At 42.0% G+C, this 22,543-nt stretch overlaps 1 protein-coding gene across 12 annotated transcripts in view; it reads left to right on the top strand.

Annotated features, from left to right (window-relative positions):
* The window catches only part of RBFOX2 (RNA binding fox-1 homolog 2), a 275,300-nt gene that overhangs the window by 49,576 nt on the left and 203,181 nt on the right, over positions 1-22,543 (top strand). For 5 of the 12 annotated variants that reach the window (XM_029953597.1, XM_029953607.1, XM_029953599.1 and 2 more), the window contains exon 1: positions 13,128-13,180. The exons of 1 other annotated variant lie outside the window; for it this stretch is intronic. In XM_029953597.1, coding sequence (XP_029809457.1) covers positions 13,139-13,180 — 42 coding nt within the window. In that variant the 5' untranslated portion in view covers positions 13,128-13,138. Of the gene's footprint in view, positions 1-13,126; positions 13,181-22,543 lie in introns of those variants that run through there. 6 more of the 12 variants (XM_029953603.1, XM_029953608.1, XM_029953609.1 and 3 more) reach the window with 2 other exon arrangements.

The following is a 22,543-nucleotide window of genomic DNA, read 5'->3' on the forward strand; positions in this document are numbered from 1 at the left end:
CGTTGCCACGTTCTTGGTCTCTCCACTTCCGTGTGTGAAGCGGCACGACAGGCCCTCTGAGAACCAGACCCCTGCTTGACCAGTTTTAGCGATGAAGGAAACCTGACCTGAGATAAGGGCAGGTGCCCCAGGGTGTGCGCCTCTTGCCAGGACCCTCACGTGTACGCCTCCGTAATTCCTGCCCTTCTGGTCGTGGCCCCAGGCAGGGCTGGGGACAAGTGACAGTCCTCACCGTGGCAAACCTTCACCTTGCTCAGCTGGTTCTTAATTCCTGGAACCCAGCCTCGGGCCAGGAACTTGTTCCACAGTCACAGCATCGTGGTGGCTTGCAGAGCTCCCGCCCCCGGGACAGCCTAGGCTGGGAGGTGGGGGAAGGGGGGGTGGTTGGGGTAGGCCTCTGCCTGCTCCCTAGATGCCAACTTAGTTAACGTTGATTGAGCCCTGTGATAAGTCCTGGTGGTTTGTGATGCCAGCCTTTAAATTTTGTGGTGAAATAATTTTGATAATTTTTAGATTTATTAGAACCCCCTTAAGAGTTTAACAGCAGGAGGAAGATAAGAGGTAAGAGACTGAGGCACATGGAGGAAGTGGCAGTCAGGGACCTCACAGTGCTTTAAAATCACCTCATTGTTACCAAGTCCTGAACTAAAATTACAATTAAACTGCTATGTGTGTCTCTCCAATAGATTAGACATTTCTGGAGGATAGGGTAGTTTCTGATCCTTCCCTGCCCTCCCCTCCCCTAGAATTTAGCCTTCTTAGTAGATCCCATAAATATTTCTTGAGATCAATTAAATAAATAAGACGCTTCTGAGCACGAAGAACAGAGTTGTATTTCAGTGGGTTATTTGTGAATTGAATTCACGTCTCTGATCAGGTTGCTGGGCCCAGGTGACCAGCTGGTACTTGCCTTTAACGTTTATACCCCCTGCCGTGGTTATGATGTCGCCAAGCGATTAGAGCACAGGGACCGAGGCCTGTAGACGTGTGCTCGCCGGCAGGCCCTGCCCGTTCTCTGCCATCACACCCCCACCTTCTTTCTGTACCGTCTGTGGGGGCAGGAAGAAAATTGCCTTGACGTGCTGACTCCTAGGTGAGGCTGATGGCTCACTGTGTACATAGTCTTCGTTTTGTTAGGTGTGTGGAATTTGAGGGGGTCGTGGTGCCGGAAGTAATCTTCCGTTTTGCCAGTTAAAAACAGAGATCCAGAAAGTGGTTAAGTGTTTTATCCCTAGCCACATGGCTACTTCGTGGCCGTCAGGACTGTTCTCCTGGTCTCGTGGATCTTGGCTCTAGGCATTTGTCACACTACCGGAGAAATCTTAAGTCTTTGTTTTTTTTTTTTTGAAAGCATTGGTAAACATCAAATCCCTGCAGAAGCAAATATTGGCAGTTTAACTTAGGAATGTGAGTAGAAAAACATTCTCCCTTTTGAATGCTAGAGAATTATCCCAAAGTTGCTCTTTGTACTCTCGCGTGAAGTAGAAGACAGAACAAAACGAAAAAGTTTCATAAAGGATCCGTTTCATTTAATGCAGAAGAAAGTAGGCCACTTTGAATTTCTAAAAATAACATTTAGAAAAATCCCAAAATTGTGTAAAGAGGTATTTCAGTTGCACGACTGCTGTAATTTTCTGGGGGTTCCTGGGCCTGGGGAGGAGGCTAGCTCTCTGAATGCTTTGTGACTCTTTTGTTTGAGGTGACCTCAGACTGGGAGATGGGGAAATGTGCTCCGAAGGGTGATTTGGGGGGTGGGGGTTCCAGGGATGAGAAAGTAGCAGGCGGGAAAAGCTCAGCTCAGTGGTTTTAGGGAGTTTTCATTTCGTTTTATGTTTTTAAAGGCAAGGCCTGCTAGGAGCTTGGTCCTAACTGATTCCAGATGGGCCTGCTGCAGTACAAAGGTTTCCAGTGTGTTTGGGATGGGGCAGACCAAGTGGGCCCCCTGAGCACTTCCTGTGCAGCTCTGCGATTGTGCTCACCTAATCAGAAACAGGCCTGCATGCTGGAGGCCCCGGCAGCGGCCTTGGGTTCTCTTTGTGCCTCGTTGTGGGAACGGCCCTTTTCTCCTGTCTGGTGTTCCTCCACATTCTAGGCCCATTTCCTCTCTGATCTCTTCTCCATTTGTTTGCAGGGAACCCTGTGTGTGTGTGTGTGTGTATGTGTGCGCGCGCGTGCGTGTGCGTGCACCCTCGCGCACACATGTCCGTGTTCCTTTCTCCCTATTCCTTGTGGGGTAAGAGCTGGGAGGAGGGGAGAGGAGGAGAAGGAGGGAGGGAAGAAGGAGGAGGGTAGAATGGCTAAATTAAAGGCAGATGTTGGAAGCCTTTTTTCCTGGACCTAGGACATATTTGCTGGAAATGGGTATTGGGAACATGAGAATGTGAAGCAGATTTGGAAAACCAGGCCACTATTCATTCATTCACTCATTCATTCGTTTTTCTCTCTCCCCTTTCCCCACAATCCTGCACACTTTCCAAAAGGTTTGGAACATTGCTCATGGGTGGTTTATTATGAACTGAGTACCACTGGCCCTTTCGGGTTGTACGTCGGAGGGCGAGTTTGGCAGTGACTTTCAACCCAGTAGGAGTAGAAAGGTGTTTTGCACTCAGCCGGCGTTGTTGCCAAGGGAGCACTGCTCCTGTGCTCTGACGGCTGGCTCAGTTTGGCTAGCTTCTCAGCTGTTGTAGGTGCTGTGCGGAGGTTAAGAGAGGATTGTCAGCGGTGCTCTGCTGTGGGGACAGTGAATCGTTCTTACGGGCCTTCCACAGTCCCCCATATGTTATACATAAATTTGATCTTCTGTTTTGGTGCAGATACCTCTCAGACTGAGGGTATGCTTGGTGTTTGAAGCTCAGTTTTTTGGATCTAGCTGATGGTTGCAGAATGTGGTCCCAGGGTTTTATCTGGGTCGCTGTAGTTTTAGTCCGATCCATTTAACTTTCGTATTCATGTTACTGCATACATGTGAATTTATTCAGATAGGATATTGACAAACACTGTGTAGACATAAAGTTCCCAGCAACGTGGGTTTGTTTTGCTGTTCGTACTTTTCAGTGTCCCCTTTGTCCTCGTGTACATACGGTGATCACATTTTCCCCCTGAGTCAAATGTGTGGAATATATTGTCTGATGAGAAATTTTTGTGCTATTTCTAGATAGGTTTTCTGCGAGATACAGTTTGGAAGTGGAAATAATACGAATTTCTTGGATAATCTGATGTCAGTGGGAAGAGTGGATCAGTGTGTTTAAAATGGGGATTTCTTCAGCTCGGTCACATAGTTACCCTTCTTAGGAGTGAATCACAGCACTGTGACGTTGAAGCTAATAGAGAATTACCTGCTGATTTTAACCATCGGCTGCTTGTAATAACATTCTCAGTTAACCAGTAGGATCTTCCTTCTTCACTTTATTTTTCAAAATAAAAAAAGGCAGCTAATGTGTGTTTGTCTGTCTTATGAGTGGCGATTATTTGCCAAATATCAGATTCCTGTTACCTCACTTGATCTGTGGCGCAGTGGCCTTAACCCCATTTGCAGAGGAGGAACCTGCCCTGGCCCAGTGTCCCACAGCCAGGGTCAGATACCGGTTCAGCCCATTACATTCTGGACCCAAAGGTGGTATATGTGCTCTCACTCCGAGTTCCACAGAAGTCCTAAACTCTTCTCAGAAATTCTTTTCTAAGGGGAATGCAGTGATTAAGCTTTGGTAAAGATCATGTAAAACTATCGTCATCTTCCCTTTTTAGGTGTGATGATTTTATGTTGCAGATACATAAAAGCTGATACTGGAGAGAGGAAGGAGGTGAACCATTTAATTTTAATTACTGTTTATAGTGAGTTTGAGGCTCCATAAAGTTGCTTTCTTTAAAATTGGAATTTTTATTGGGCTCATTGTAGATTCCCATGCAGTTGTATGTACAAGAGCCACTTTGGAACAGTAGAAAGGCAGAGGCTCTGATTTAGACACCTTTGCTGAGGTTCTCGGGCAGGGTAGACGGAGGCCGCCCCAGGGCCCCTGGAGACCTCCGTCTTGCCCTCACAGCCCTGTGCTCTCTTTGGGATGCACACGCATAAATATTCTCAAATGCTGTCAGCACTGTACTGAGAGAGGCCCTCAGCCGCAGTTTTTAGTTCAGGGACTCCACGGAATCTTGATTTGCTTGACAGCGTTCAGCATGTAGGGATTGATTGGAGGTAGAGGCAGTCTTAGAAATGGGAAGAGGGAGTTGGCATTGCTAGAGGTGATCCCTGGCTGGGATCCCCAGGAAGACTCCTTTCATTGTTTTTCCAGCAGTTAGAGGTCGTCTTCTGAGGAGGCCTTCTTTAACCTGAAGTACATTAACCCCAATTTTCTTGGGCATTTATCATGAGTTGTAAGTACTTATTTATTTGGTATCATGTTTTTGTCCGCAATTTGACTAAGCTGTGTCAGTTTTCTATACGTGGTCCCTAGATTATGTTAAGTATACATAACACAAAAAGGTGGTGGAATGAATGAATACCATGGGAAATGTGGTTCTTGTTCAAGAGCTTAGTTCTTGGCTGGCCAAGCCTTTGCTATTATTTTGGTTCAGAGAAATGACTGAAAAATTTCTGGATAAAAGAATTTTAATCTCATAGACTTCCTTTTTTTATCTTGTAAACAAGGTAGTAAACTGTTGTAGCTTGAGGTCATCCCTTAAGTTCTGCTAATGGATTCTTGCATGATTAAGGCCTGGAAGCCCAGCCTGTGAAGCATCTGGTCTACTTTGACCTCTAAAATGAGCAGACTTGTTCTTTTCCCTCCTGTTCTACATGTTTGGAAGAGTAGCACAATTCTATTTTGAGGTTCGTTACAAAACAGAATAGAGAAAACTCGATGACTGTGGTTTAAAAACTCTCTGCTCATCTGAATTGGTTTAATGACTATTCTTATTTTTAACCCCTTCAACTTCTCATCCCAGAATCGACCTTCCTAAATTCACCTGTCATAAAGGGGTCATACACATTTCATTTGATTCCCAACTGATGGAGACTCTTGCTTATGCTGGGCTTTTTCTTCATCTTTTTGTTTTTTAAAGGTAACCTTCCTCTTCAAGACCAGGAAGGAAAGCATAAGTAATTTTAGGCAAGAAAATCGGAAAACATTTAGGGAAAAAAATGTAGAGTTGTGTGGGCGTGTTAGGCTATGTGTGTATACATATATATTTTTTTTCCTTCTCTGTTCCACTCTTCTCTAGCTAGACTGAGTTTTTTTTTTCTTTCATTTCAGGAAAAATTGCATAATTTCCAGATTCAGCTGTTTCTTTTAGGGATTAGGCTATAAAATACTGAATTTGTAGCTGTTATCTTATTAAGATCTTAGGTGTACTCTTAGGAAAATTGGTAGGTGATGTGTTTTTTTAGATGTGTGTATTGAAGAAGCAGTAGCAATAATAACGTAATATCTTTGTCCTGCTGTTCCTTATGGAAATAGAAATTTGCTTGGAGAGCTCAGAATGGTGGAAGATTATTTAATATTTTTGAGCTCTGATGTCAAAATCCTCACAGCTTATATTTGAAAGTCATGCCATCAGCTAAGGTTAATTCTCACTTAGGACAGTGATCCTATATATCATTTTTATCTCTTCTAGCACGTGACACGGTCCTGGGCACGTAAGAGGGCGAATGAATTTAATTTAGTGTGATCTCGCTTAATTCATAGATTATTTGAGTTGGTTGATCTGTTTGATGGAAATAAACCTCATTTGTTTATATACACATACATGATGTGCCTGGGAATTTAAAAAATACACATTTTAGATGCTACTTTATTAAAGTTTCTAGAGGAAAACTATGAGAATATCTTTATGATATTCTTTACTTAAACCAGGACATAAATACTATCTATAAAGAGGAAAAGTGATAGCTTGTCTACATTAAAATTAAGAATAGGCTTTCATTAAAAGACACCATTAAGAAAGTAAAAAAGCAAATGGCAGAATTCAGGAAAAGATATTTGTAATATAGGTATCTGGGTGGTATCCAGTATATATTAATAACTCCTCCAAATCAATATATAAAAGAAGTCTTATCAGTCAGTCTTAGAACAACCATGTTAAAAAAATGGGCAGAAGATTTGAGTAGATACATCAAGAAATATAATATCGAAATGCCCAGAAAGTAGTCAACATTATCAGTCATCAGAGTAAAGCAGATAACCACAGCGAAATACTACTACACTAACTCTAAAATGAAAACCAAGGACATCTCTAAGTATTAGTGAGGTTGTTCAGCATCAGGAACATTCATGTACTGCTAGTGGGAATGTAAATGGGTCCAACTTTGGAAAACTGGCATTTGACAATATGTGCCAAAGCTGAACCTACGTGTGTCCAGTAACTGGCAATTCCGCTCATTTTATGCCCAAGAGAAATGCATACATATGTGCACAAAAGACACATACAAGAATAGACATAGCAGCTTTTCAGTATTAGCCCCAGGCTGGAAATAATACAAATACTTCTCAATATTACTGAAATGGTTCTCAATAAATGGTAATAGATTTACACAATGGAGAACTTTACAGTGATGACAGCGGATGGAACCATTGTTATACTCAACAGATGGATCAGTATCACAAATATAATGTGGAGTGAAAGAAGCCAGCAGAAAGAGTATATAACGTGTGATTGAATACATTTATATAAAGTTCAGAAACAGGCAGAATAAATCTGTGGTGTTAATTAAAGTCATTGTGGGCTGATAGGAGTGACTTTGCAAATGCATGAGATGGGCTTCCAGAGTGTTCGTAGTTTTTTGCCTAGATGCTGGTTACATGGATGGGTTCTCTTTGAGGAAATTCCTTGTCCATTACCCATTTCTGTGTATATGTAGTCACTTCAATAAAAGGTTTGCTTAAACATTAGATTCTACTTTTGCTCAGTGATTGCTGCAGCTGATAGATAGCTTCCCCCTCATGCACATGCTAATCCTTTGTCTTTCAAAGCTGAGAAGGCGGGTGTGCACCTACCTTTATGTGTTTATGTGTTAGGGCTGCTGTATGGGCATGAAGATGCTTCTTCACTTCATCTCAGTTTGCGTGTCCCATAGTCACACTAATTTTTCAGACATCAGTGGGAAAGGGAAATTGGTGAATTCACTGCCCTGATGAGTTCTCAAACCAGCTCTCGGAGATGACTAAGGAAACTGCTTCATAGGGAAGCAAATTTGCATTTTGCTCTGTAGACAGAAGAATCTCTCCATTAAGGGTTCTCAGCCACGAGAGGTGTCATTTTCAGAAGAATGCACCTCATTCGGACCTTTATTTTTTTAAATCGAGATATAGTTGATATATAACATTAAATTAGCTTCAAGTGGACAACCTGATGATTCAGTACACGTGCATATTGCGAAGTGACCCACAGTGAGTCTGCTTAACATCCATGACCACATAGAGTTAACACCTTTTTTTCCCTTATGATGAGTGAGAACTTTTTTTTTTTTAAGTTTATGTATTTATTTTCAGAGAGAGAGGGAGAGAGAATCCCAAGCAGCAGAGCCCAACGTGGGGCTTGAACTTATGAACTGTGAGACCATGACCTGAGCCGAAATCAGGAGTCTGATGCTTAACCAACTGAGCCACCCAAACACCTCCCTGCCCCCTTTAAAAAGTTTATTTATGTGATGAGTGACAACTTCTAAGATTTACATCCTCTTACTGGGGTACCAGGTGGGCTAAGTTGGTAGAGCCTCTGACTCTTGACTTAGAGCTCATGAATTGGAGCCCCACATTGGGTATAGTTTACTTAATAAAAAATAAACTTAAAACCAAAAAGATCTACTCTGAGCAACTTTCAGATATATTTTAATGGTTTATTTTATTTTATTTTGGTTTTTGAGAGAGAGAGAGAGAGAGAGAGAGAGAGTGTGTGTGTGTGTATGTGTGTGTGAGAACAGAGGAGGGTCAGAGAGAGAGGGAGACACAGAATTTGAATACAGGCCCCAGGCTCTGAGCTAGCTGTCAGCACAGAGCCCGTCGCGGGGCTCAAACCCACAAACCGTGAGATCGTGACCTGAGCCGAAGCCGGACGCTTAATCGACTGAGCCACCCAGGCGCCCCAGCAACTTTCAGATATATAGTACAGTATTATCAGTATTATTAACTATTGTCCCTATGCTGTATATTATAATGTCTCATTTATTTTATAACTGCAAGTTTGTGCCTTTTGCCCACCTTCACCCATTTTGCCCACTCTCCACACCCCACTTCTGGCAACCACCAGTCTGTTCTCTGTATTTAACGGTTTGCTTCTCCCCGACCCCACTTCTGGTTTCTCATGTAAGTGAGATCATATGGTATTTGTCTTTCTCTGTCCAACTCATTTCACTTAGTTTAATGCCCTCAAGGTCCATTCATGTTGTCACAAACAGCAGGATTTCCTTCTTTTTGTGACTGAATAATATTCCATTGTGTAGCTACACATTTTCTTTGTCCATTCTCTATCAGTAGGTACTTAGATGATTTATTTGTCTTGGCTGTTATAAATAATGCTGCAGTAAACATGGGCTGCATGAGCTTATTTTTATTTAAAAAATTTTTTTAGCATTTACTCATTTTTTTCCCCATAATATTTTATTGTCAGATTGTTTTCCATACAACACCCAGTGCTTTTCCCCACAAGTGCCCTCCACCATCACCACCATCTCTTTTCCCCCCTCCCCCTTCCCCTTCAACTCTCAGTTCATTTTCAGCATTCAGTAGTCTCTCAAGTTTTGCATCCCTCTCTCTCCCCAACACTCTCTCCCTCCTCCGCTCTCCCTGGTTCTCCATTAGGTCTCTCCTGTTTTCCTGTTAGACTTATGAGTGCAAACATATGGTTTCTGTCCTTCTCTGCCTGGCTTACTTCACTCAGCATGACACCCTCAAGGTCCATCCACTTTCCTACAAATGGCCATATGTCATTCTTTCTCATTGCCATGTAGTACAGTTACTCATTTTTGAGAGAGAGACCAAGCGTGGGTGGGGGAGAGGCAGAGAGAGAGAGGGAGACACAGAATCCGAAGCAGGCTCTAGGCACTGAGCGGTCAGTACAGAGCCCGACGTGGGGCTCTAACCTACAAATCGTGAGATCATGACCTGAACTGAAGTCAGACGCTTAATGCTTAACCGACTGAGCCACCCAGGCGCCCCTGTAGGTATCTTTTTGAATGAGTGTTTTTGTTTTCTTTGGATAAATACTCAGAAGTGGAATTCCTGGATCATATGGTGGTTTGATTTTTAATTTTTTGAGGAATCTCCATACTGTGTTCTGTAGTGGGTGAACCAGTTCTGATTCCTGCCAGCAGTGCATGCGGGTCACTTTCCTACATCCTTACCAACCCTTGTTACCTTTTTGATAATAGTCATTCTAGTAGATGTGAGGTGAGATCCCCTTGTGGTTTGACTTGCATTTCCCTGTTGATTGACAACATTGAGCAACTTTTTATGTTCCTGTGGGCCATCTGTAGGTCTTTGAAAAAAATGAGTGTTTACATCCTCTGCACATTTTATAATTGGATTGTTTGGTTATTAAGCTGCATGAGTTCTTTATATGTTTCGCATTAACCCCGCATCAGATACACAATTTGTAAATATTTTCTCCCATTCTGTTGGTTGCCTTTTCATTTTGTTGATGATTTCCTTTGCTGTGCAGAAGCTTTAGAATTTTTAAGAAAAAATATTTATTTATTTTTGGGAGAGCGCAAGTGGGGGGCAGGCAGAGAGGGGCAGGACAGAGTATCCGAAATGGGCTCTGCACTGACATTCTGACAGCAGTGAGCCAGAAGTGGGACTCAAACTCACGAAACATGAGATCATGAGCTGAGCTGAAGTTGGATGCTCAACTGAATGAGCCACCCAGGTGCACCGCTATGCAGAAGTTTTTTTACTGACCTTTATTTTTATCATGGAAACTATAAAGAGAAGAACTCTCCACATGGTATTAAATTAATGCCCCTCCCCCCCAGTTCCGCAACTCCCATGGAAGGCTAACTCAGAGTAAGGTGCTTCTTCCTCTCGTGTGCTCTGACTGTACCTGTGAGCACCTTTGCTGTCTCACATACTGCACTGAACTCTGTTTGTTTCTCCTCCCGTGCTAGCTCTTTGAGCTGGCCTGTGGTAGGTACACAGTCAATATTGAAAGAAAAGATGAACAATTGGGCGTGTGTTCTGAAAGACAATAGCTACTTTCTAAAGAATAAAAGCCAGTTATAATATTTGACATCAGTAGATACAGGCTTAATTTTTATTTAAATTCAGAAGTGATACTTTGCCCTAATTTCTCAGTAAAACCAGGGTTGTATATTCACAACAGGGTGCACATTGTGGCATTAGGAGAGAGAGGCTAACTGGCTCACCTGGGTACCAGACATATGACCTTGGCCTCTTTAGCGTGGTTCTCTAATCAGCTGATTTAATTTTAGTGGAATCCCTGGAGAAATACTTTGAAATGCTCTGGTTCTATATGCAGAATTTAGAAATCATAAATCTAACGTATAGATCCTGACTGCATTAAGGTTTATGGATTAAAACCAGCAGATGAGACTGTAGGCATTAGGACATCAGGACTGGACCCATGTAGGCATTAGAAGAGTGATGAGTTTGTTCATCTCAAATACTATAAAATTGAATTCCATAATATGTTATCTGAAATTTTGTCTTTTCACTTCAGCATGTAATTTCTCAAGCCAATTTTAATTTAAAAAGATCTGAGTAGAATCGTTGCCATTTGTCCAGAAGTTTAGAATAATAGGATTAGAATAATAAATTAGTAAGTATTGAGCGCCTGCGTAGGGTTTAATGCTGTCAGGAATATGGGAAAAGTATGATTTTGCTCTTGATGTCAAGGAGCATACTGATATGTTTTATTGATGATATAAGAAGGCACAGATACAAAATGATTTTTAAATGTTCCTTTTCAGCCTCAGCTGTCTATAAATAGGAGGCCAAGTTAGAAAAAGCACAGGCTTTGGAGTCCACCGGATCTAGGTTGAAATCTTGGCTTTTAAAACATTAAATAATGAGTTATATAACCTTGGTCACGCTGACATCTCTGGAACTCTTGTTTCCTCGTTTGCAAAGCGAGGTAAGGAGTATGCCCCTTGCAGATTTTTGGTTTTATTTTGAGAGTGAATGACAACCGCTTTCAAACTTCCCCGGCACCTCGTTAGGGCCCCTTGTGCCTGTATGACCAGAACGAGCAGGTGCCTGGAGCTGTGCTCCCGCGTTTGGCCCACTTAGTCCAGACTGTTGTGGGTGGATTTCATGATGAGAACTCACTAGCCTAAAGCAAACTCCGTAATTGATTCGATGGGCATCTTGGAGACTGTGCTGCAGTCTTCTCATTGTCGCATAAGGTGATTGACCTTCTGTTTAATTCAAAGAGTGTTCTAGAGGTCTTTTAGAAGAGTGCTCATCATAGCTCTGGAACCATCTGACCTCAGCAAGGTGTCCCCAGGACGGGTTTCACCCACGGGTGGCTCATTAGGAGTCTGTAAGAGGTGAGCTAGGAAAGCGCATACCTCAAGGATGGTACCTTCTCCCCGCCTTCCCCCAGAATGTGAGTTTCAGTTTATTAGCAAATACCGCATCCTTTGCCGGTTTCCACAGCAGTTGTAAAGCCTGTTCTGGATGCCTCTGTGTTAACGAGTGGGCATTTTGACTTTGCTAAGTGTTCCAAATTGTTTAAATTCTGTTTAGGGTACATGACTATTTTATTTTACAAAATCATTTTCTTTTCACTGTTTCATCTGTTTTTTCACTGCCCTGGAGCTGAGTCTTTGCCCTGCAAACCAAAAATATAATTTTCCTGGGTGTGTCTTATTTTAATCTACCTCCATTCATACTACAGGGCTCTGACCTGCTTGGAGCCTGTCCTACTTGGTTACAATTGATGCTTTGTCCTTCGGAGTCATACGGGACGTAGCCACTGGGTTGATTCCATGTTGAGCTGTCAAATATGGCTCTGAGAAGAAATTACTTTCCTGGAATGGGCAGGGAGTAGCTCAGCTGGAAAATGGAGCCCTGGCTCATAGATGGAGGCATCATTTAGGAGGAGCGAGCAGCAGTTTCAAATCCGAGCTAGGGACTAAGCAGAGAAAAGTAGGGCTCGCTCCCGGTGAGTGCTAGTCAGAATTGGCTGATGTGTGAGGTGAGTGCAGCTGGACTTTACCAGCAGTAGATGCTGTTGGGGGAGCTCTCTCTGGTTCAAGAAACGATGCGTGTTTCGTAGCATATCTGTCTATGCTTATGGAAGGATAGTTTTGTAGAAGTTCATGTTCTTCCTCTGGGGCTTACTAATTTCTGTTAATATCTCCAGGAATTTCACTGCTAATGATGTCAGCTTACTATTTATTCAGTCCCTTCGGCTGAGGGACTTAAACTACTTTTACGTTAATTTTGCCAGTAATTCTTACAACAGCCCTGTGTGGGAGCTGCTTTTAGATGAGGGAGGTGAGAACTTGCTCCAGTTTACCTAGCAGGTCAGTCCCTGGCATGGGAAATTGGACCCAGGATTTGTGGTTCCGAGCAAACAGCAAGAGAATCTGATTGTAAGGGTTGAGAGATTTCTGCCTTTATGCGTGGGGTTCCCCAGTCCGTGGCTCGGGAGGGAAGCAGCCAGCAGTCTGATGCTCAGTGCATGAAATGTCACACTGTTTTTTTTGACTGGTGCATACTTTTATTTTTGTTGTCTCCCCTGCCCCCCCCCCCCCCCGCCCCGGGAGGCGGGTGTAAGAATTTTCTGTTTACTAACCTCACGTGTGGGACCAACCGCCAGTTTTCATGCTCAGCAGGTATAGCCATTTGCTTTGGGGTTGGGGGCAAGCAGGTCAAACAGCCACTTTTAGGGTGGGGTTGAGAGGGTAGCAGACCATAGGAAGGATTAGGAAGAAGGACGTTTCTCTGTGTTTTCTTAGTCATAGGACTCTGAATCCCAAGTAGCTAAATTTAGCTCAGGTTCCTGTTGAAAGCATCATTTTGGGGAGGGGGGGCGGCTGGGGGGGGAAACGGAAAACCTTTTTGTGTATCCTGCTCCATGAAGCCAATAGGGAAGCAGGAGGAGGTGAGGTTGCCATGGAGATGGTAGCTGTGTGCAAGGGGAGAGCAGCAGGGTTTAGAATTCCAGGAAGGAAGAGAGAGTGATGTCATCAGATTCCATGGACCAGCCCAGGAACCCCTGTGAGGTTGGTGGGGAGTTGGGTGTGTGTGGGGGGTGGTGGAGTGGGAGTTTGTGCAGGGGAATTGTGGCTTCAGTAAGGTGTGGGGAGTCCAGTTCAAGCAGAGAGGTTGGCTGTGTGGAATTGTGCTGATCTGCATTAATGCCTGCTTTTTTTAAATCCGTAAAGCATTCTGAATTTGCAGAATATTTTCTTTGTTGAAAAAGGACGTATCCGTTTAATGAAGGAGCTAAACTAGATGTAGAAATGGTACCTTTCTATATGGTTCCGGCCCCTGTAGTATTTGCGTGTGCCTTTATTCTTTGTATGTGAGGCTATCTGCGCACACATTTTGGAGATGTGGTTGCCTTTGTATGATGCCTTTTACGGGGCTGCATGCAGCTAACTGCTTCATTAATGCCTGCGTATCGGATTTATTTTTCTATGGATGGATGTGTATAAAGAAAACGCACTTCTTATGTAAAAACAATTTTTTTTGAAAGAGAATCAGAACAGTTGCTTTTGCAGCAGGAAGGAAAACTGCGTGCTTCAGGACAGTCATTCTGAACATATGCTGCGCGTTCGCATCGCTAGTGAAGGGCAAGTGTGTCTTCTGGAATGACTGAGAGGCTCTTGCTTTTTTTTTTTAAACAAATATAACAGAATCTGTGCATCCAAGTGAGTACTGGCCTTCAAAATAGTTGCTTTGGCTCTGGCGACACGGACATTGCGCACAACATAAAGAACTCTCATTTGGAATCGGCTTCAGAGATAAGCGATGAGGAAAGCATTTTCCATGCCTAACACCGAATTTTTTACTAAAAAAAATATATCTAGTTGCTAAGATGAGGTTTCTTCAGACGGGCTTTTCCTGATTTGGGGTTGTCAAAAAAAAAAATCAAATCTGTGTGCAAATGATAAGGTCCTCTCCCAGTTAAAGATATTTCAGGTCCTAGACGTAGGTTCTGAAGGTGTTTGCAGTTGCAGATAAAGAGCTCTTAGACTGTTTAGCGGTGGCAGTGTTTTGAATGATGCAGCATCTGAGGACTAAGAGCAGAGCCTTCCTAGGACGACATCTTCTGAGGTGACCCATTTGGATTTATTTGTTCAGGGGTGTCCGCTAGGATCCGTGACGTTACCGTTGAGTAGTGTGGGAAGCAGCGCTATGTGGTGTGTGTGAGAGCACAGACTCTTTGGAATCAGATTGACTCAAGCCTTGAAGAAACCCTGTTTCTGCTACTTCCTGACTGACCTTGGACAAGTGACAAGTGACAGTCCTGTGGTGTGTTGGTTTCCTGGTGTATTAATAGGAATAATAGTGTTAGAAGTACCGACCTGATAGCATGGGGCTTCGGGGTACGTAAGCTCGTATTTAAAGCCCTGAGACCTCTTTGCTGTGTTCTCCAGCCTCGCTTGCCTTAGGTATCGTCATCAGCAATTACGCCTGTCTTTGAACTTCAGCATGATGAGGTAGAAGGTCCCATCAGCTGCTCAGTGTCCAGGAGTGGGAGGAGGGGTGGCAGTAATCTATAGTTTTTAAATGATTCCCAGAGGATTCTGATGATCAGCCGGGTGTGGGGACCGCCGAGTTTGTTCTGTGTTGAGTATGGGCCAAGCGCCAGTAGCTTCATCATTTCCCTGGAGCTTGTTAGAAATGCAGATGCCCAGGGGCCACCCCAACCACACTGCATCAGAATCTGCATTTTTAACAAGATAATCCTATGGTGATCCGTATGCACATTAAAATTTAAGAAACCCTGCTTTTCTACTACATTGATTCTCTCTCAGTTATTCCCGTTGGTAGAAGAGAAACAGTCTAGCCCGGCTGCTGTGTAGGTGAGCATGCTCTTTCCCACCCCTACTGCTCGGCCCAGGGATGAGAGCTTTCCGGACTGAGTCACTGCGTGCCCTATAAGGGAAAAGCAGACTTAGAGCAGTGGCTCTGGCTCTACCATTTACTAGCTGTTTGGCCTTGGTCCAGTCATTTAACCTCTCTGCGTCCCAGCTCTTCACCTGGTAATGGAGGTCATCCCTAGACCACGAAATAATGTATAGAAAGTGTCCAGCATATTACAGTGCCTGTGTGTGTTAGCGCCTTGCCCCTGCTCCCCTCAGCCTTGCAGCGATCATCTGTGTGGTAGTTCTGTCCCCTCGGAAAGGGCCGCCAGTTGTGACCTAATTCTATCCTCTCTTGGCCTCACAGCTGTCTCAAGCATGGAGTTGTGCCGCAGAAAACTGTAGGGAGAGTTTCCTACCTTTTTTTTTTTTTCTACAAGGTACCTTTTACTTAATGGAGACGGTTTCCCAAAAGGGCCGGAAGAAGAACTATAGGAGTTACTCTGAGTAGTTGAGCTGGTGCAGGAATCAAGGTAGGATGAGATCTGATAGAGGAGCATAGGGGTGTCTGGGGAGCTCAGGAGGTTAAGCATCTTACTCTTGATTTCAGCTCAGGTCATGATCTTGCTTTTGTGAGATCAAGCCCTGTGTTGGGCTCTGTGCTGAGTGTGAAACCTGCTCGGGATTCTCTCCCCCCTCCCCTGGTCTCTCTTTTTCTTTTGTCTCTCTCTCTCTCTCTCCATCTCCCCCCCTCCCCTTCTCCCCCCTCAATAAATACATAAATGAACATTTAAAAAATAAAAAAAATTGTATAGAAAAAAGTCCATAAATTCAGGTGGTTTCATTTGAGGTCTGTTGGATCATTTCCAAGCAAGAATTAACATGGCAATTATTAGAAGATCATTGAATTGATAAGCAATGAGCATCTTTTTTTTTTCCTTGCTTGGGAATTAACACAGTAAGAGGAAGTTCAGGGACTTGCTCTGGGGACGCCAGAAATAGACGGCAGAGTTTAGGTCAGAGGATCGGCAGCTGTGGCCAGTAAGGCATTGGAAGCAACAGCAGGAGCAGGAAAGAGAAAGGTCCGTTTTTCACTCATTCATACAAGCGTTAGGGGACTGAGGGATATGGCAGAACTATGAACTCAAAGCACGTAATGGAAATTGTTGTAATAGCTTTCATCCGAAGGGCAGGCGGGCACACTCCTAGGTGCCTTGTATACGTTGTGCTTAATCTTAATCTTAGCATCTGTGCAATGTATAGGCATAATTACACCTATTCTGTAGATCAGAAAGGTCGGGGAACTTGCCCTTGGTTACCTGCTAACAAGTGATAGTGTGAGTGATGAGACAAAGGGAAGCCGAAATAGCCAATATACATCAGTTAAATAAAATTTACTTGGTCTATGTTGACCTTTTTGATGAAAGTGTTAATTTAAGTTAAGACTGTGATATTCAGCATGTTTACCTACCTTAGAGGGATTTTTTTGAATGCTGCTGAATTATTCTTTTGGGATAGATTTCCTTTATACTCTGAGCTAATTAAGAGGTATCCTTTTTTTAAATGCCCACGCTTGTGAAGTCGTCAGTTCATGGGAGCACCAGTCTGAATTAACAACCGTAACACAAACTAATTTGTTGGTGGTTATCAATTGGCATATTTAGCCATAATAAGTATTTGCATATTCATGTCTATTATTTCATGCCGATCCAAATACAGATAATTATCAATGATTGCGCAAAGTGAATTCATACTCTTAATAGCTGTCTAAGTTCTAGTTGAAAGAACCCCAGGCTTGTGATTGGAAGTCTTGGGTTCCATGACCCTTTTTGTTGTTTCCTGCCTTGGTGACCTTATCCGTGTTACTTTACCTTAGGAAGTCTGCACCTGAGTTTCTCTTATCAAACGATAATGTCCTCTGTTTGGCAGGATTGTTATGAATAAGAGGATGTGTTTGATACAAGTTCTGGCCCTCACTGGCTATAACCATGAGAAAGTCATTTAAAACCTTGCACCACTTTGGTTTTCTTATCTGTAAGGTCCGCCTGTGTGTGTGAGGATGGGGTGAGGGGAGGAGAGAGGGCAGATAAAGGAGCTGGATTAGAATTAGATGGCCTGCGTGGTCCCGTGGAAAGCCGTAAGCCTGTAGTTGTCAGTCCTGCTGTGGTTTGTAGGCAGTGAGGAGTTATGTACAAATAAGGCATTGTTTCTCATTCTCATTGTTGTTCTTCAGCTGTGCTGTCCTCTTAAGGAACAGGTACTGTACAAGTCACTTTGTATGTATTATTTCAGTTAACCTTGTAACGACTCTGGGAGGGACGTGGTGTTATTTATAAGGGGGAGGAAGAATTTGAGGCTGAGAGATGATCAAGGAGCTAGTAAGTGTCAGGGACGTAGGTCAGTGTGATACCCACAACTGTACTTTCCTTTCTGTACCTTACTGTGCATGGAATTATTTGTCACGTGTCAGGGCTAGGAAGTATTTGTGGGCTTACTATGTCATAGACAAATTGGTTCTTAGGCCTATTACATACTAATGAGGAAATTCAATAAAATTTTTAATTTTATTTTTGCAAACCTGTGATACATCTACTATCATTGGGAAGGATATATAAAGATGTCTAAGATGTAGTTTGAGAGCTAAATGATTTACTTGGAAATAGAAGGCATAGGCATATACATAATACATTTAGAAATCAGTCTATGGGAGAATAAAGCCAAATGCTCAGGAAATGCTGGTAGCAGTTTCAAGAAAGGAGTAGTTAGTATGGGCTAGAGGATCGTTTTGAAAGCTTTTTTTGACCAGGATGCATGATAAGGAGATCCATTTTATGTGACAACCTAGTGTATAAATACTCACATGTATATATGTGACTAAAACAAGTTTTATGAAATAATTCTTACTAAGCCACCCAGGCGCCCCTAGATTCTTCACCACTATACACTTGCAGTTAAAGATGAAAAAAAGCCAATTTCACTTAAGAGTGTCCTTGATGAAGCAGGAAAAGTTATTGCGATTGTTAAATCTCCACCTTGATTATGTATTTTTTAAATATTCTGGGTGACAAAGTGGATAATACACATAAGGCATTTTTGCAGACCGAGTATGAAGGTTATCTCAAAGAAACCTTTTGTGACTGTTTGAGTTGCTAGCTGAACTAGCCACTTTTTTCATGGAACACTATTTTTACTTAAAAATCAAAATGACTGGGGCACCTGGGTGGCTCAGTCAATTGAGCTTTCAACTTTGGCTCAGGTCATGATATCACGGCTTGTGAGTTTAAGCCCTGCATCGTGCTCTGTGCTGACAACTCCAAGCCTGGATCCTGCTTCAGATTCTGTGTCTCCCTCTTTCTCTGCTCCTCCTCTGCTCATGCTATGTCTCTCTCTCTCTCTCAAAGTAAATAAACATTAAAAAAATAAAAAAAAAATCAAAATGACTAAAGGGGCGCCTGGGTTGATTAAGTGTTTGACCAGCTCAGGTCATGATCTCATGGTTCACAAGGTCAAGCCCTGCATCTGGCTCTGTGCTGACAAGTCAGAGCCTGGAGCCTGATTTGGATTCTGTGTCTCCCTCTATCTCTGCCTCTCCCCCACTCATGCTCTCAAAAATAAATAAACATCAAAAATATTTTAAAAAGTGACTGGCTATTGTTATTTAGACTTGGATATTTGGCATAGATTTTATTAAAAATGATGTAAAAAATAGAAATAACATAGAAGTGAGCCTATTTTCAAGGAAAACTATGACAGTATTTGTTATCAGTGATAAGATTTGAGCTTTAAAGGAAAATGCTGATTGAAATTAGAATTTCAAAAAACTTGTGTCCTGGACAGTGGGCTTGATAGCTCTAGTGCTTAGACTTTTCTGATGATACTGATGGTGATGTTAGTGACTGTGAATGTTTTGGTGTTATGTAATGGGATATGTCAACCTACAGAAGATCTTATAACTTAACAAGACTTAATGAACAAGGATTTTATAAATGAACCTTGCATAACGTTAAATAATCATGATAGGTAAAAATCCATTCAAAATGCAAGACAGATTAATGGATTTTGATCTAACAGAGAATAAAAAGGCTATTATAATACTCCTGCCTTTCCCAAATACATATCTCTGGAAGGCCAGATTTTCTTCTTGTATTTAAACCAAAATAACCTATCATGACAGATCCAATGCAGAAGATCGGAGATTCTAGCCATCGTCTACTAAGTTGGATGTGAAAGGTGTTTGCAAAAATGTAAGACAATGAAACTGTTCTTATTAAATTTTATTTTTGTATTATAAAATACATTTCATTTTCATAAAATATTTTTGTTATCAATGTTTATAAAATGAATTGACATTTAAAAAATTACTGTTTAAGTTTTTAGTAGGCAAATGCCAATATTTATAAGCCTACATAAACAGAAGTCCTTTGAAGCTTTCATAATTTTTAAGGAAGTAAAGAGATCCTAAGACCAAAAAGTTTGAGAATCGCCAATCTAATAACTTGTTTTTAAAATAATGGTTGAGATCTCTTAAATATGTCATGAATGGGTCTTGACCGACAGCTTGAAAAAGTAGTGAGCTAGAGTTCCAGGGCTTGCCTTGTGAAGGGAGTCGGACTTTGCTAGAATTTACTTTAGTTGGATTGATGTGGGAGAGCACCTTAGGGTGTGAAGGAAGTTGAGTAAAGTTGATACCTGGAAATAGCTATTTGCAGTCATCCTGCAAACCCCATTCAAATGTCGCCCTTTGTGAGTTCCCCTTGTGATTTCTTCCATGCCTTTCTTACTCCATTATCTGCCAAGTACACTTGTTCCCTCTGGGCCCTAACATTTTATTGCATGATTCATGTTGTATTTATTTACTTGCCTCTCTCTCTTGACTATGAGTTCTTCAGGAGAAGAATTAGTAACCTATTTGTCTTTGTATTTCTACCATGGTACAAGACCTATGAAAATCCCTTAATAAATGTTTGTTGAAGAAATAAATAAATGGGGAGGAAAAAGGAATGGCCAGGGAAGGCCAGATTTAGAGTGTTTGGAGCTCCCTCATGTAAGCAGCAAAGGGCCATTAGCCTGGGAGCGATAGGGGTGGTGTGTTATGAAATTAAACCTGGCCTTCGTAAGAAAATTGGAAAGAGGTGGGCGGAGGCTGCTGGGCCAGCCAAAAAACTATTATTATAGTAATTGAGGCTTGACTGAGTTGATCCAGACCTAGATTATGGTGAATGTTTTTGTCATTGGTAACCAAAGACCTGTATTCTGCGGAATATTTACAAAAACATAAACATCATAATACTCATGCTACCTAACATTTATTGCATACTTATAATATCCTGAATACCGTATTAAGGGGTCAGTGTGCATTTTCCCATTTAATTTTCACAGCATCCTTGAGAGGTACTGTTATTATTTCCATTTTTTTGATGATTAAGTAAAAATAGTACATGTCCATTGTTGAAAAATTAGAAAACGCAGATAGGCAGAAGAGAAGTAATGTGTATCATTGTTTATAAATCCAAACTCAACACTGAGTGCATAATCACTGAACATTTTGGGATATATCTTTTAGACTTAAGGGGAAAAAGTGGGTCTGTGGGCTGATATATGACTGCCTGTAAGGAAACCCTGAATATCGGGCTTTATGCTCTTTTCCCATTAAAAGGATGGGCTAGCCTAAATATATAAACTTTTAGGGATGTTGATGAAATAGGTAAATGTCTTTAAAAATGTTTATTGTATTCATGCATGTCCAAAACGATATACAAAATCCCAGGTGTAGAAACATTTGATCTTACGGTTTTTTGAAGAAGATGAATACGTACGGTGATACATCAGTATCTTTGCTTAGAACCACGTGAAGCCTTCCGACAGCTTTCTAGGGTAGATGTTGAGATACAGCACGCGTGTCTGTTACAGGCGCAGATGATGTCATTTCTAGCTGTAAGTATCCATTCAGATACATCAGGAAAGTTGGTTTCCCGGTTTCCTTTATTTATGCTATATTGTATACTGTATTGCTTCAAAAAGGTTTTTTTTAATTGAGATGAAACTCACCTAAGATTAAACCTTTTCTAAGTGAACAGTTTGGTGGTATTTATTACTTTCACAGTGTTGTGTAGCAACCACTCCTATCCATTTCCAAACATTTTCTTCACCCTCAAACGAACCCCACACCCATTCAGCAGTCACCCTCCATTTTCACTTCTCTTCAGCCTCTGACAACCACCGGTCTGCTTTCTGCCTCTTTCAATTTACTTATTCTCATATTTCAGGTAAATGGAATCACACGATATGTGATTTTTTTGTATCTGGCTTCTCTCATTTTGCAGAATGTTTTCAAGGTTCATCCAGATTGTAGCGTATATCAGTACTCGTTTTTTCTTTATAGTTGACTATTCCTTTGTGTGTATATTGCCACAATTTGCTTATCTGCTCTTCAGTTGATGCACATTTGTGTTGTTTCTACCTTTTAGCTGTTGTGTGTAGCGCTGTGGTGAATTTGTGTACAAGCATTTGTTTGAGAATCTGATTTTGGTTCTTTTGGGAACGTACCTAGGAGTGGAATTGCTGGGCCATGTGGTAATTCTATATTTAACTTTTTGAGGAACCACCGAACTGTTTTCTGTAGCAGCTGAACCACTTTTTATTCCCACCAGCAAAGTACAAGGGTTTGTCGATTCATTTTTAATGAGGAACACAATAAGATAGGGGAAGGTAAAGAGAAAATATGTGTGGCCTTTGAGTTTATTAGAACTTTGTATCTCAGATTTTGCCTGATGGACTTATTAAATATTTAGCATCACTTCAGCACTGAGAATGAAATTTAGCTTAGGGAAATGTATCTAATCTATTTTAAGTGGTAACAGACTAAGAAGTGAAGATTGGAGAAGTGAAAGAAGGGAAATTTAAGTAGACTTGAAATTCCTTGAAGGCAGAGGACCTATTCATCTTTGTGTCCTCTGTATTTAATAAAGTGCTTGGCAATCATAGGTTTTGTTGGGTTTCCCCAAGACTGTCCTAGGTCCAGCGATTCATTGGGATGTACAGACCTCAGCATATAGTTCATACACATGGCTTGCGTTCATTGTCATGGCTATGAATTATAACAGCGAAAGTATAAAGCAGAATTAGCAATGGGAAGGAGCGCATGGGGGCGAAGTCCAGAAGAAATCAGGCTCAGACTTCCGGGGATTCTTTCCCAGGGGAGTCACACAGGATGTGCTCTGCCTTCTTCACAGCAAGTCGTGACAGTGTTGTCTACCAGCGAAGCTTATTAGAGGCACGGTGCTGAGATGTTTCTTCTTTGAGGGTAAGTGGGAAGGGCTGTTCACAGAAGGACCTCTGCCTACTACGTACCACAAATCCAGACTCTCAGAAGGAAATGTTCAGCATAAACCATATTGTTTGCAGAATTTAGGCATGATGGGCCACTCTTTAATCAGTTCTGGGGACAGAACCCTCCCAGAATAAAATCTAAGTTCTCAGAGACCAACCTCGCAAAGCTGCCGTCTCTAAGGATAGCAGTGAAGCCTGATACGTTCATTCTTTTCCTATCCATAG

This window comes from Suricata suricatta, chromosome 10 (assembly GCF_006229205.1).
Source record: "Suricata suricatta isolate VVHF042 chromosome 10, meerkat_22Aug2017_6uvM2_HiC, whole genome shotgun sequence".
NCBI lineage: Eukaryota > Metazoa > Chordata > Mammalia > Carnivora > Herpestidae > Suricata > Suricata suricatta.